General features: G+C 32.5%; 1 protein-coding gene across 2 annotated transcripts; it reads left to right on the top strand.

Moving 5' to 3' along the window:
* The first annotated feature begins 12,410 nt into the window (after positions 1-12,410).
* Positions 12,411-14,466, top strand: LOC133873722 (putative serine/threonine-protein kinase). Of its 2 annotated transcripts, none has more exons than XM_062311468.1 (6): positions 12,411-12,658; positions 12,778-12,893; positions 12,982-13,198; positions 13,297-13,528; positions 13,630-13,780; positions 13,906-14,466. In XM_062311468.1, exons 1-6 carry the CDS (start codon positions 12,598-12,600, stop codon positions 14,218-14,220), a joined length of 1,092 nt encoding a protein of 363 aa, XP_062167452.1. In that variant the 5' UTR covers positions 12,411-12,597; the 3' UTR covers positions 14,221-14,466. The 2 variants fall into 2 exon arrangements, with proteins under 2 accessions (XP_062167452.1, XP_062167451.1); XM_062311467.1 differs by having other exon boundaries at positions 12,412-12,658; positions 13,291-13,528.
* Positions 14,467-16,742: the final 2,276 nt, after the last annotated feature.

The raw sequence follows: 16,742 nt of genomic DNA, 5'->3' as shown, positions 1-16,742 counted from the left end.
TACCATCGATGGATTTGGATTTGGATTAGGGAAATGCTAAAGTTAATTGCAACTGCTTTTCCTTTTTCCTTTTTTTTTTTTTTTTTTTTTTTTTTTTTTTTTTTTTGTATTTTTCCTTCTTCTTTACTTTTTAATAATTATTATTTAAATGTAAAGAAATATAGGATTTCCTTTTCTTACGAAAATGCCCTAAAGTTCTGCTTACTCTTTGTTTGTTCTGCGATGCCTTTTTTCTGCTTTACTCCTGGTGTAAAAGATGCCATAATGCGATTACACTTTGGCCAAAAACGGAATAAAACACAACTTGGTATATATATTTTTCAATTCAATCTAGCAATCATTACTAATAAGACAGAACTTGGAATACTGCTAAAGATAAAGTATTTTATTGGCCATATTTAGAGGGTGTACATGCTGCTGATATTAAAGGTATGTATTTGCTATCCATATATGATATTTTTGCATAAACGAATGTAGATGCAATTAACAAAAATTATCATACGCATATACAAATGTGAATATCAATTTTAAGGTATGCAAAAACGATTAATAATCATGTCCGCGTTTCAAAATGATGTTGCTTTGATGTTTAATACAAAAGAGATGTCATTTTAGATTAGATATCGGTTATATTTACATTAGTTTAGTTGATATATTGTCTTTGGGGCTATCAACGTCGTCAATTCCTCTCCTCCCATAGTCTTTCACAATCATGCCGGTGCCCATCTTTCTTTTGTACTTGTCCATAATTGTATCACAATTAACCTTTCACAAAGCCTTGGTGGGCATTGACCACTTTTTTTTTTTTGGATAAATTGGGAATAATGGGGAAATGGGATAAATCCACACAGCCTAGTTGAGAGAGCAAGAGGTTTTCAATCGAGAACGCAAACTTAATCCAACACATCTCACAAAAAAGGTCTATCTCTTGATGGGGGGAAGGAGCTTATATTCTCAGCCTACTGACTTTGTTTAACCGGTGTGGGACAAACACACTCACACAGAGTAAAAGCATTACCACTTTTACAATAGCATTTTTGAAGTCATTCGGGGATTCCAATGCTTTCCTCACAAGTTGAATACGATGACTAAACGCCCCTCCATAGGCCGCACAATTCCTCCTAAACCACATATTTCAAGCCACTACCGCCGTGAGCTCAAGATCCTCATCCTCCACCTTATTTTGCAAACCCTCCACTATATTGATAAAACCGTCATTTTCGGAGCAACTCCTCTAAAGTTTCTTTCCACATATATTCTATGCATCTAGGGGTGTAAGATGAGCTCGGCCACTCGTCAGCTCGGCTTGATTCGGTTCGGTTAAACTCGATTCGGTCTCGGCTTGAATAATAAATGAGCCGTTCGTGAACACAATAATATATTCGAATATTAAACGAGACATACTCGTATAAACTCGGCTCGATTCGGATAGACTCGGATAAGCTTGTATAAACTCGTATAACTTCATTTTTACAATTTTTTCTTACTATTATTTTAATTTTGTAATAAGAACATCTTAAGTAAAAATGAATCATTATCCAAATATGATAGATATAGCTTGAATTATTGTTGTGAGTTTAATTTTATAGATTTGTATGTACATAAGTGTGTTTGTGAGTATGTGTGGTTATATGTGTTTGTGTGCACACATGTAATTTGTGTATGTGCATAATAAATTTATATACATACATATAAACTCGAGATTATATTATTTAAGATTCAAGTTAATTTATTTAATGAACTCAGATGATAAAATTTTAATAAGACTTGATTAATTAATGATTAATATGGATTTATGAAAATATAAACAATCATGATATTTACTTTATATAAGAAATGAATAAGTTAATTGAGCAGCTCGTGATAAGATCGAGCTCGACTCGTATTCGAAATAAAATTAAACGAGCCAAGCTTGAACAGAATATTTCGTTCGATGATAAATTCGAATTCGACTCGTGTTCGAAATAAAATTAAATGAGCCGAGCTTGAACATTCAATACTCGATTCGACTCGGCTCGAATACAGCCCTATATGCATCTTTTGCCGTAAGGCAACTCTACAAAATATGTTTCGTAGTCTCCGTCTAAAGAAAAAATTAATTACAAGAGATTTTAATGGATAAAAATGTTAATTTTAAAGAATTTATCTCCTAAAAAAAACATATTATTTAGAAAGAAAGAAAAAAATTAAAATTTTCGAAGCTTACCTGTATTTCCGTGAGTAATGTTAAAAGTTTCTTTTGTGTCCCTCTAAAAATGAAGTAGCTCTTAAAATTAGTATTAGGCTTGTGATTAATCACCATTAAATTTTGATTAAATGGTAATTTTAAAAGTCACCTTATTTTTAGAGAGACACAAAAATAATACATAAAAGACTTATAGAATTACTCGTGAGCTCTAGTGAATTTTGGCAATGATTTTGTCAAAAGAGTTTTTTAAATATTATTTTTATTTTTTATTCAAATCAAGGTAAAAAGGAGTCAAAGATAGGAAGGAAAGGATATGGGAAACAAATTCAGAATAGGGATATTATATACGTATATGGTTGGGTGGAGTAGTAATTTTAGATAACTAAATTATAATGGCTGAAGTGAAGTACTTTAAGTGGTTGACATAAAAAATTATTTAAAGACATTATATCAACCGATATAAATAATATGTGCAAGAATAGAATTACTCTTTGTTTAATTACTTTGAGGCGATTTGTTTAGTTGAGGCATTTTTTTTTTCCTAAGAAAATTACAGGGGAACGAGACGGGGGAATAAACTACGCAGAACATGCAAAAAATAAGGGTGAGGCAACTCAAAACAACTCCAAAACAACCAATACAATGCTTAAAAGCCTAAGATCTCTGTCTGGATGGGCATAAAGATTGGCATGATCTCATGAGTTACCGACTCAAAAGCCAAGAGAGGGGCCACCCAAGTTGGCGGTTTGAAGAGGCAAGAAGTTGCCTAAAACACCTGTTACAACAACAAGATTTGAGATTCCCGGCCAGGGGTTAATGGGAGGAGGGGCCCAAATAATTATTATTATTTTTTTTTTAAAGTAGGGGTTAATATATATATATATATAAAGGCAAATTTTAAGTAAATTAAACATAACCCAATTTTTATATTTTTATTATTCCCTTCAAATTAAAAATCAATAAGCAAAATTGAAAAGAAAGTTTTTTGAGAAAAAAAAACCGTTATCTAAAGATTCAGAAAATTTTTTTTTTTTTAAAAAAAAAAAAAAAAGTCCCAATTTCTGTATTGAAATTGAGAAATTTTAGTTGAATAAATTATGTACTTCTCGGTATTCTCACAAGGCTTTACTGGGATGACATGACTCTTGAAGCTAAAATTTTCTTGCTCATTTTGTTAGAACAACCCACTTTAACTAACACAGTAGCCCACTAACAGTTATACAAACACATTATATATATTCTACACAAAACACATTATGCTAAACATAACACAAAACAAATGAAACACATATCTTCTAGACTTTTCTAATGTCATCTAGTTATATTGAAATAAATCCCCATTTTACGTTATCTTTGCCACGCATTTTTAGGAAATCGAACTTTGCCAGGCATATGATTCCTCAAGTCCACATTTGTCTTATTCCAATACACTGCTTTACTAAACCCCTTTCATTTACTTTGAATAAAACATCTGCAACTTTGTAAAGCTCCTTCCATTATTACCTTCCTCAGCCATGTCTGTTGTTACCCGTGAAATATTAAAAGCAAAAGTTTTGGCAATGAAGTTATTGTTCCAAATGAGATGAAATCAGTTGAAGATATGATAAAAATGAAGGGGCCAAAAAAATTTCTTACTAAAAGTCAATAGTCAAAAAAACCTTATAATTTTTATTTTTTATTTTTACCTTAAAATTTTTTCTTCTTATGAGTTGAACGAGAGCCATGGCCTATACCGGCCCCCCTCCCTCTGCCCCGTCCACGACAAGAAGAGGAGCACTAAAGCTTACTAAACCGAAGCCGCAAAAAAGGAGCACCATCGTGGCATATATATATATATATATATATAGAGAGAGAGAGAGAGAGAGAGAGAGAGAGAGAGAGAGAGGCACCCAAAAACTTAAGCTTGGTGGACACCACCTTTTTGGTTGAGGTTGATGGGCAAGTGGGTGAGGATTTTGTCCATCCTAGTTTTTCAAATGCAAATTAAAAGGGAGAAAAAAAAAAAATCTTAATTGTGATCTATCAGTCTATTATATGTTTAATAGTAATTTTAAAAATTAAATCAATTTTAAAAAAAATTAAATAAAACATTAGTCTTTATTTTAGTATTACTCTAAAAAGAGTGTAGTGATAAATCATAAATAAACCTTGATCTCCTCTATTTGCTTGATAAAATCTTAAAGTGCACAAAACAAGGTTTGTGTATAGACACGCAGGATTGATGGTCTATCCATTATAATAATGATGTGCCAAACTGCCAATTCAAAGTTTATTTTGCAATGCCAAAGTAGGAATAACAAATTGAAATACGTTACTCTTTTAGATGATCATTCATAACAAAACAAAGAGAAGTATATTTAATGACAAAAGAGAAATATGGTGTCAGTTGGAAAAAGGAGTGTCTTTTTCCCATCCAATAGGGAGACGTTACGTTGCCCCACGAGTCACGACGACGATAAAAGACTAAAAGAGTGTAAAAAATCCCCCCGATTGAGATGGTCGTATCTACCACAAATTAGTTATGAAAATAATTGAAGATATTCTTATCCTACGCCTACCTTTTTTTTTTTTGTTTTTTTTATAAACCACTAATTTGTCTGAGTCTGAACCTGCCTTGGGTGGATGGATGGTGGGTGGGTGGGTGAGAGTGAAATGACTACATGCATTGTGCATACGTTTCTGTTTGGCCACGCAATCAAGCTGCAGTGTAAACCAAGTAGCCACTCTGCCATACCATAAGGGGGAGTCTTGATCAATGATTGGTGTAAATCATTTTAGTTTCCATTAATGTTATGGTGGGAGGGGTCATACTATACTACGATTCAATCAGATCTGAATGAGTGCTTGCGATTTCTACTGTTTAGACCCCTTTTTTCATATGCAACTCCCATTGAATATTTGCTACACTGATTAAGCCCGAGTAAAATAGTTACAGTTAGTTTCTATTAGCTGCTATTTTTTGAATAAGAAAGGGTAAAGCGGCTCAATGGCCATAGTTTGGTTGATAATTTTTAATACGATTCGTAAAATATAAAGTTAGAAGTGATATTTAGGGCTAGTAATTTTTTACACGACCCATGTACTGAATACGAAATTAACATATCGATTATGATCGATGAATCTGACAAATTTAATTAAAAAAAATTAATCTATATAATCTTCTATTTATATTTCTCAATACGAGAGGATCTCCAACATAATAAGTAAATGATTTTTTTTTTTCTCTCTCTTTCTTTTCCTTCTTTCTCTTTATTTCTCTTCCTATTTCTTATACACTTTTTTCTACGTAAAATAATATTTAAAGATAAGTAGAGGGTATAATAAATAATTTATTAAAAAAAATATAATTAAAATAAAATATTGTACTTTTTGATTATTATCAGAGATGCTCTGATTCGAATGGGACAAGCGAAGACGACACCGCACGGCACCGGCAGGCCACAAAACAGTAAAAGAAGCGTACAAATATGTGTTGAGTTGAAGGGCACTCGAGTGAGACTCAAGTGTCTTCTCCACTTGAATAGACTCGAGAGTGTGTGCTCCATTTTTTTGTTTTGATCATCATTATCCTCCTTTGATTTTGACAGTCTATCAATCCCGCGCTACCAAACGAAACGTCTGATTTCAACGCCACACGTGTGATTGCACATTTCGCATTCATTTTAATATTTTATCATATTACATGTACGGCGACGTGACATGAGAGAACCGAGATAGGAATTTTTTTTTTTTTTTTTTTTAAGTGGTCAATGATAAAATAAATGTAAAAGTACGATTTTTTGAATTTTTAATCTAAATATAATTTAGTACGTATATTTCGAAACAAATAAAGTTAAAAAAGATGTTAGAATAATTTGATTTTTTGAGATAAAATTAAAATAAGTGAAATAAAATCTTATTTATTTTTAAAAAACTTGAACACCGTAGCAAATATCAAGATTTTTCTTGTTTCCAAATATATAATTATTCTTAAAAACACTTATGATGAGACATTCCTGTCTTCAAAACACGAGCTACATACGAAGATGTTGGAGTTTATCACTAGGGTGTGTTTGGTAAAGAATGTTGAGTTGAATTTTTTTGTGAATAATTATAAGAAAGTGAGCGGTGTGATATACGGTATAAATGATTTTTTTATGAAAAAATGAAAATGTTTTGTATTGTAGTTGATTTTTTTATGTGAATAGTAATTAAAAATTATTGATGTTTATATAAAAAAAAAAGTGAAAAAAATTAAAATGTTTTGAAGTTGATTGTTTTTTGAAAAAGTAAAAATAAATTAATTACCAAACGAGTAATTCTAAATGTACATCAAGTGTCCATAAAAAATGAGATGTCTTTTAAAATCACAATTTAATCAAAATCACAATTTGATCAATTATACGCTCAATGGTGATTTTAAAAGCCATCTCATTTTTTGATGGACAGTTAATGTACATTTAGAATTACTCTTACCAATCAGTCTCGTTTAAATGGTAAGAGTTATTTTATTTCATTTTTTTTTTAATTTTTTTTTATTTGATGGTATAGCTATAATTTTGTAAAAGCAAAAATGAAAAATGGAATTTGACTGTCATACAAAGACACTCAAACAAACTGACGCATGCTTTGTAGGATTTGTTGTAGAGAAGGGGAAGTGTTTGTAAAAAGTTTTCTCTCAGAACTTCTGGCCCATGAGAATGCTTTGTTATAGCTGTAATGTTGGTAGATCCTGTGTTTATCTCATTGTAAAGTTCTATTGGATTAATGGAAGTTTCTCATTTGATTCAAACACTTCTACCTAATTCACGTGAGTATGTTGATGTTGGACCTAACGATGTTGATGTTGTTTTCACATGCCATGAACGGAGATAACTTCATATTTTAGTTCAATGGCACAAAGAAAAATTATATTTTATGACTAAAAATCAAGTTTGAAATCTCGATGACTTATCAAAATGAGTTGCAACCATAGGTTGGAAATGAGCTAAAACAAACTAAAAGAGATGCTTTTGGTAACGTTGAACAATGTAAAGCTAGATTTGTAGCCAATAATTTTACTCAATATGAAGGCATTGATTATCACGAAACCTTATTTCCAGTATCTAAGGATTCATTTAGGATAATCATAATATTAGTATCTATTTTTGATCTAGAGCTATGCCAAATGGATGTGAAAACAACTTTTTTAAATAGAGATCTTGAAAATGAGGTTTACATATCACAATATGAAGGTTTTGGTGAAAACAGTGGGAAGGCTTGCAAAATAAGGAAATTTATTTATGGTTACTAGGACATGCCTATCGCCAATGGTGTCTAAAATTTCACAAGGTTATTACTTTGTACGATTTTATTAAGACCTTGTTGATCAATGTATATACCTTAAGGTCGGTGAGAGTAAAATTATCTTTCTAGTCATTTGCGTAGATGATATTTTGCTTGCAAACAATGATTTGGGTTTGTTATATATCCTCTCTCAAAACTTTGAAACAAAGGATTTATGTAATACCTCTTATATCATTAACATAAAGATTCACATAGATATAAAATAAAAAATATTAAGATTGTTTTAGAAGGCTTACATTGAAAATGATTTGGAGAGATTCGGAATAAAGGATTGTCCACTTTTAGTAGCACTTGTTATTAAAGGTGACAAATTTTGTAAAGACCAGTGTCCTTAAATGCATTGAAACGAGCAAATGAAAAATATTTCATATACATCTATAGTAGACAGTCTGATGAATGCACATGTTTAAACTAGATTTGACATTGGATTGGCAGTAAGATTACTGGGTCGGTATTACTGGGTCGGTACCTAAACAATCCATGTTTGAAACATTTGAGAGGTACAAATAAATTTTTGCGGTATATACAAAGAACCAAAGACTACAATTAGACATACAAATACACCAACCATTTTGAAGTGATTAATTATTTAGATTCAGATTTTATTAAATGTCTAGATAACATAAAGTTTACTTTAGGTTATATTTTTCTTCTTGCTGGAGGGGCTATATTTAGGAAATGCAATAAGCAAACTATGATTGTTATGTCTACCATGTAAACATAATTTATTAAATGTTATTGTATTTCAAATCAAAGACAAACTCGAACAAATATAGCTAGAGGTAGGTCTAAATTTTTCACTGAGTATTCTAATATATTTTCTTATGTGCTAACAACATGAGCTTGACCAAACCAAAAAATGCGATCATTCATGAGAAAAGAAATCAAGCTTAATCTTGTCTTTGAACCAAATCATCTTGTTTAAACCAAGTTTTAACAATTTAGTACTTAGGAAAATGTTTGGGTGATTTTTGTTTTTCAAATACTGTTTGTTAGAATTCAAATTCTACTTAGATTTTATTCATTTTTTTTTTTTTAAATTTTGTCTTAGGTTTTTTAAACCATCCCAACATAATTTTAAAAAACAAATTCTCTCGGTATTTATAATTTTAAATATTTTTCAAAAAAATTGTACAACCAAACGAGCCCTAAAGTTGATGGGCATACTTGGAATCACGTGTTATGCACGGTGAGCAAAGAAGTTGACAGCCTTTGAACATTATCCCTGTGTTTATCATGTTGGGCTTGACAGGCCCATTGGTTAATATTGATCTAAATCTCTATCCTTGTCCTATTTTGTCTTCAGGCTGGACGATGAACCTAAACTGTGGGCTTCAAGATAAAATCAAGAACACAAACAGGCCCAATACTATAAAATATTTTGGAAATGGTAAAAATTAAGAAATATTTTTTTTAGAAAAAAGGCCTATTAAGGGCCACCGGATAGATCAGCAACTACAATTGTCAGACAGACAGATTGGAGGTGGTGGCCGTCACGCAAATCTAATTGTTACCATGAGACTAGTAGACATATTGACGGCCATGGGTGGTCGCCAACAGATCTGTCTGGTGGCCACATCTAGTGACCAAAACAACGGCTGCCATGCATATTTGCTTGCCTCCCCTTTTCTTTATTATTTTTTATATATAAAAGGACAACCTCTACAAAACACCTAGAAAAAAAAACAAAAAAAAACTTGTCTCTTATTGTTTGAAAAGTATTAGATGTTTTAGAATGTGTTTTGTAGTTTGTTTTAAAATATATGTTAGTGGTAGGATCATATGTGAAAACTCATTTAAATAATTATTGTTTGAAAAGTATTTTTTGAGAAGGATTTTTTGTTTAAAAAAATTTCTGTCAAACCGTGTCTGCAGGTCCAAAAAGGGTCATCCATAAATCCAACGAATATATATTAAATTTAAGAAAAAATAGAATAAGAGAGAGAGAAAAGAAGAAGAAGAGAAAAGGCTGTTGTGGCAATATAATCCGAGGTTTCCTGGATTTATTTATTAATAAAAATTACTAAAAATAAAAATAAGAAAAGAGAAAAAAATTAAAGTAAAGGCTCATGTGGCAATATAATCCGAGGCTTCCTGGATTTTTTATATTTATTTTTTAATAAAAATTACTGATTTCCTTGAAGACATAAAAATTGAGCATATTACCCTAACAAAACAATATTGTTATAATTAAAAATTTCATCCATCCATACATAATTTATGACTTGTTTAACTGCTGATTTAACTAGTCTATGAGCAACAGAATTTGCTAATCTTCTAACATGACCAATATGCTAGTAGTTCATCAAATTTAGTACTCTTTGTGTCCTCTGCAAGTTGTTCATATCTATTCTAATTTCGTTCATTTGTTGAGAAAAAAAATAATTCAGATTTCATTTATTTATCAGGAAAATAGAGCAGATAAACTTTAACAAAACAACGTTACAAATACATTTTTAAATTTCTTCCAACCAAATATCATATTTGACGAGTTTAATTGCGAACTCAGCTAAGCTGTGTCGTAGAATTTGCCTCTAGGAGAGAATGTACAATTTGTCAATTAGACAGTAAAACAATAATTGTCCGTGCTTTTTTACTAGCTGTTAAGGGTGAAAATGCAGATGTGGATGCAGTTATTAGCAATATCTGCATCCGCATCCGTGCGATTGTTATTCAATATCCGCGTATGAGGTAATGAGAGTTTTGGATTAAATAATGCGGTTATTATTATATGCAAGTTTAAATAAATTAAGATTTCACTTGTTACACAATTTATGATTATCAACTATAGAGAGTCATTGTCTCATATAGCAATCGGGATTTGGATTACCCAAAGAAAATAAAAAAAAGTAACTGTAGTGAGGTATGACTTTGAAATTATAGGAAAAAAAACCTAACATAACCTAAAAATCATAAACTTACCAAATTCAAAACGACATCGTTTTAGTGAATTTAATTAAATATATATAAAATGAATATTATATAAAGAGAATGCAGATGTAGTTATTGCATACCTTAAAACTGTTATCTGTATCCGCATATGCAGATAATGGGTTTTGATAACTTCATCTGCATCTGCGTATGCGTATGCGGATATCGACTAGCGGTTAAATGTGGATAGCGGATACGGACGGTTATTATCGAACCGCATTTTTACCCCTACTAGCTATACAAATCTACTAAGTATAGTAGTAGTACATATCCTATAGGTGGTTCAAAAGCACGGACGATGCCTAGAAAACTTCTATGGTGGGAGGAGCCTAGAAGGGGATTCAGAGGGCCGGTAGAAGTTTGAAACTTTGACTAAGGGACCGTCGATTTGGTGTAATTTTTTTTTGTCAATTGCTGACGTGGTCACATATGGTGGTAGGTGATGGGAATTTTACAATCTTGACACGTGTGAATTGGGGGTGAAAATCTGCGGTCAATATTTATTCTCAAACTTGCCTATCCGTTTGGCCTGGGTCTTTTGGCCCCCCCTGTTCACCTTCGGTGACCTTCCTAGATTCTGCCGAATAAACGTTTTGAAAGCTTTCGGCTGTTTTTCGTGTGAAATACGATACGTGTATAATTACTATTATTATTTTCTTAAAGCTCGTTTAATTTTTAATTTTTTAAATTAATTATTAGATCTATTTTTTTACATGTGAGTTTTATATATTTATATATTTTAAATTTTTTTTGATAGAATTGTATAAGAATTTTATAGAGATTGTAAAGGTATCATATTTCTCTTTGCATTAATTGTTTACCTTTTCTCTCTCTTTTTCTCATAGCATTTAATTAAAGAATATTTAAATGTTATAGAAAAATAATTATAGAAGCTATTATGGAGTGCACTTAAAAATTCAAGCAAAATATGATTAATTAGTTCCTAACTTGAGGAAAAGTTTAAGAGAAGCTCCTACTAGTGTTATTAGATAGTTCTAATTGATTTTAAGGTTAAATCCATAACTGATACGGGTTTCTGTTCTTTATAAAGAAAGGTGCTTAATTTTTTTAAAAATTCTACAAAATTAACACATGCATTTTCCAAATATTTATTAAATATTTGATACCTATATTCATCAACCGACATCTATTACTATATATTGGGGGTGGAGGCAACCTCCATCCCCACAGAGAAAGGGTGGAGGTGCTGCCACCTCAACAGATGGAAGGTGAAGGCAGGCCTCTAGCCCTCCACAGAGGAGTAAAGGTCCGCGTTTTATTTAATTTTGTTATTTTTTAGACGTAATCATAATTTCAAGGAAATTTTCTTGTATTTTCCTATCATTTTCATATTTTTTAATTTTGTGTAGTTCCTACAAATTTAATGATTAATTCTAAAATAAAATAATAAAAAAAGACCCAAAATATATTAAATAGCATGTTTGATGATGATATAATGTATACACTTTATTACATGGTATGGGTGAGTTGACGACGACTAGCTGGAATGACATAAATTCTGTCAATAAAGTTACAAGGAAAAACTAACAAAATGAGTGATTTTTAAAGTGATGAAAAGTTGGGAAATTAATTTTTTATTTTTGAAACCTAGGAACGAATTTTTAAACACAAAAAGTTTGGGACTATATCGTTAATTTTGAGATCTGTGCACATGTATAAATACATTATAATATCTATATAAATAATTTTTTATTTTGACCTAAAATCATGTTATGTTATGTTATGTCATTAAGGGATCGGATATGCTGTAATTTTCAAAAAAAGAAAAAAAGAAAAAAGAAAAAAAAGAAATCTGACTTGTTCTTTATGGTTTGACCAATGAAAATGTTTAACCAGAAAGTCAATTTAACGTGCCAGTTTAATTTTATGTATTATAAACATTTTATGCCAGTTGATTAATTATAGGCTTTTAGCTAACTTTATTTCTTCAATTAAATCCAATTGAAGCCGTCAAAGTCCGACCACACTGAAGAAGTCTATGTATGAGAGAGAGATATTGGGAGGATACAATCCACAGTCTTGGTCTGCCTAGCTGACCCCATTTCTGCTCTCCTTCCATTTTCTTTTCCTCCATAATCTTTTTGATTAATCCATATTTCAAGATTTCAAGGAGAATTCAGCAGAATTACGAGATGAAGAACCTTTGCATGAATTGCTTCTCTTCAGCTTCACCAACGGATATAAGCAGGCAAGGTAAGTTTTGGACACCCTTTTCGCTTTTCTCTTCCTCATCATCTTCGTCTTGTTAATTCATATATTATGTTGATCGGTGGTCTCTTGATTGCTTTCTGTACATATCCCACCAATTCTAGAAGAAAGAAATCAAGAAAATTTCCGCGTGTTCTCTTACAACGAACTGAAATCGGCCACCGGCTGCTTCCATTCCTCGAGCAAGATCGGAGAAGGCGGCTTCGGCTGTGTCTACAAGGTTAATATATATCTCTTTTCCTTCATATATCTCTTTATTTAACCTTGTAGACGTACAGTGCCTGAGGCTGTTTGGTTTGACTTTGTAGGGCCGGCTCCGAGATGGCTCGCTCGTGGCTGTGAAAGTGCTTTCAATTGAACTTGAATCGATGCGAGGCGAGAGAGAGTTCATATCTGAAATAGCTACCCTCTGCAATATCCAACACGAAAATCTTGTCACCTTCAGAGGATGTTGCGTTGATGGGGCTAAAAGATTTATAGTCTACGATTACATGGAAAACAATAGCCTTGCACACACCTTTCTTGGTAATTATATATCTTTCTTTTACTTGGAATTAATCATTCTTGGGTATATATTTTCAAACTGTTCTAAACACCAATTGTGTGTTGATTGGCAGGGGCAGAGCAAAACAGGTTGAGATTTAGTTGGGAAGCAAGGCGGAATGTTTCGGTAGGTGTGGCTCGCGCGCTCGCCTATCTTCTTGACGAGGTTGAACCCCGCATTATCCACAGAGATATCAAAGCCAGCAATATACTTCTTGACAGAAACTTCACCCCAAAGGTTTCGGATTTCGGTCTGGCAAAGCTACTTATAGACAGCAGTTCCCATGTCAGCACTCGTGTTGCCGGGACATTGTAAGTCGATTCAATTCTCTGTAATTCTGCCCATCTTTTTGGATTTATCTTGTTGAAATTGCTAATGGGGTTAATTTCTTGCAATCGAAAAATGCAAAAAGAGGCTATCTTGCTCCAGAATATGCCGTCAGCGGACATTTGACACGAAAATCAGATGTTTATAGCTTCGGAGTACTACTGTTAGAAATTGTCAGCGGGCGGCCGGTGGTGGATTTTGGCCTTGACTACAGGGAACAGTACCTAGTTCAGAAGGTAACGAAATTATATATATATATATATATATATATATATATATATATAGCTTTGTTATTTGTCAGACTGTTTGATCAGAATATATAGTATATATAGTATTCATGATGTGTATGGTTTCATGGCAGGCATGGCAAGCCTACGAGGCTAATGACCTTGTAAGATTAGTGGATCCTACACTTGATAAGAACTTCCCGGAGACAGAAGCCGTCCGGTTCTTAAAGGTGGGTCTACTTTGCGTGCAAGAAACTGCAAAGCACCGGCCAGGAATGTCGGCGGTCGTGGGGATGTTGGTTAATGACGATATCAGAGATGTTCAGATTTCACCACCCGGGCTTGTTGCTGATTTCATGAATATCAGATTGCCCCAATCGCATTTATCAACCGGGTCAAGTTCCACTTTTGGGATATCCATGGTGGGTTCAGTCAATCTTGGCCGTTGATCCAACCAAATTTTTAACGGGCAGGGTACGTAAAAGAGTCCAGCACTTAAATAGAAGAGAAGAAAATGGAGCTATGTTTTGACCGCTTGAAATTACGTGTGATTTACGTACGTTCAAAGGAGACCAGTCTTCTAATTCCATTGCACATTCGCAAATAAGAAGATTGCACAAAACTTTAACTTAATTTGTTCTTGATCATGTGGATCCTGTTCTTAAGTTTTATTTTTTATTTTTTATTTTCTAATGTAAGTGATTCCATTGAAATTTTTTTGTTAATAGTACAAGGCAGTCATTCTTCAAAATGAAATACAACAAATTAATTTGATTTGTGCAAGAATTACTATTGATAATTATGTAAACGTGTTAATCTATAGCAACAAGATACCCACAAGGCAAGAGGGCAAAACATTGATGCTAAAGCCTAAGGTAAAACACAATGATTGTTCGTTACCGCAACCGCTTTTGCGCTAGCGCGTATTGCAATCGCATTGAATGAATGATTGATCGGAACTCTAAAAACAACAATCCTTTCAAATAATCATGAGTAATCAAATGAATGAAATACCTCTAACTCCATTCGGGCCAGCACATGTCGTGTTCTATCGAACAAAATAAAAGAGATCTATAAGACCCAATCACATTTGTAATTAATTAAGATAGTAAAAAATAAAAAATTAATATAAATTCATCTTTATTCATTTTCTGCTTATCTCATTTTTAAATTTATTATTGAAAAAGCCGATATTTGTTTAAGAAGATTCTTGGCCGGCATGGTAATTTCCTTACAAAATCTTCTTACAAATCGACCATAGTAAAAATTGTTTTTATTAGGGGTGGAGAAATTACCACGCCGGCCAAAGAATCTTCTTAAAAAAATCGACCATTGTATATTCCCCCTTATGAAACCTTCTAGAAATTTGGATGGTCAATTCAAATTGCACTACCGTGACAAGAGATAGCTTGCTTTCTTGAGAGCGTGACACAAATTTGATTGAAGTCCAAGGCAAAATATTAAATAAAAGTACGGATAATGATAATAATAATAATAATAGAAGTAACTTTTGGAGTAGAACTACATTGTATATGATATATAATTTTTTTTTTTTTTTTAAAACAAGTATATTCAAGTTATCATCTAGAAAAAGTGAACAAAACTATATTATAAAAAAATATTGTGCATAAAGTTTTCATTAGAAGTTGTTATGAGCTTGGATATTTGGCAGTGTGAAATGACAATAAAAGTAATAGTTTGGCATTTCAATGGGCCAAATCCTCTTCTAGCATATGGCTATAACTTTACGGGTTTTCTGATGACAATACTTTTGATATTCATTTTATTGATGATGCTGAATTTAAATACAACTAATTCAAATAACTACCAACAAGAATGCTACTTAATACCTACTACTCACAATATAGGATAACTTGTACATTTTGAAGTTTGTTTTCCATGAAATATTCTTGTGCATTTTGAAGGGCAATGAACCCCATAACCAAAGGCAGACCCATTAAGGGGCCGGGGGGTCCCTGACCCCGAGCCCTAAGATTTTTCTTAAAAAAAAAAAAAAAAAAAAAATTTATTCCTGAATTTTTCTAATTTTGCCCCCCCTAAATTTAATTTAGCCCTTCCAAATTATCAAGTCTAAGCCCGACACTGCCCGTAACACTCAAAAACCATCAAAGCAGCCTATGAACTTTCACTATCATTATGTTCTTTTTGATTCCCTTATAAAACACTCAAAATTATTTTTATTTTTACTTTTATTTCGTATCAAAACATTGGTGGTATGGTAGTACTGATTCCACGTGAGAATGACTCTTGTAGATTCCTTCAAGCTTCAATTCCGCCGTGATGCAAGTTTGAGAATTTCTGAATTTACGCTTGATCGCATCTCAGCCATTGATATTCTATAGAGGACGGCTAGTAATTAATTAACCGCCGGATCGTTAAAATTTGTAGTGTAACCAATGGCCAATGGCTGAGATGCGATGCGGCTTATATTATCTGTGAATTCAGATATTGTCCGACAATATACGCGTTGGAAGCAAGAAGTAGGGTGGGCATGGGGCGGGCAGGGGCCAGGGGGCGGTTTTTCGCCTTTTTTAGCCCGGTCTTGTATCTCTGTGAGTTTACAAATTTACACTTGTAGCCCGTTAAAAATTACTGATATCCGTGCGGTGTGGGTATGGTGCAGGTTGCGCGGGTATCCCTGATTTAGGCCAAAACATAAGAAACCATCAAATCAAAACCAAATTCAATACTTAGAAAGCTAGTAAAGATTCAGTACCCATATTCAATGCCTAAATTCAAGCCATATTCATAAAGAAATGATAGCAACAACATATGGGTGAAATTTAGAACCACATGTGTGAAGTAGATGGCTGTCGCTATCCTAATCAGATGTGGAGCTTGAAATTTCTCCTAGTAGGGGCGAAATTAGAATAATAAAATAAATTTTTATTCTCATTATATATTTATTTATATATAACACAATATGTAGATATGAATTATAAAAGGTATA

The sequence above is a fragment of the Alnus glutinosa genome, chromosome 7 (genome assembly GCF_958979055.1).
Source record: "Alnus glutinosa chromosome 7, dhAlnGlut1.1, whole genome shotgun sequence".
In the NCBI taxonomy this organism is placed as follows: Eukaryota; Viridiplantae; Streptophyta; class Magnoliopsida; order Fagales; family Betulaceae; genus Alnus; species Alnus glutinosa.
The sequence above is the reverse complement of the archived record's forward strand: the minus strand, read 5'-3'. Positions and strand labels throughout refer to the sequence as shown.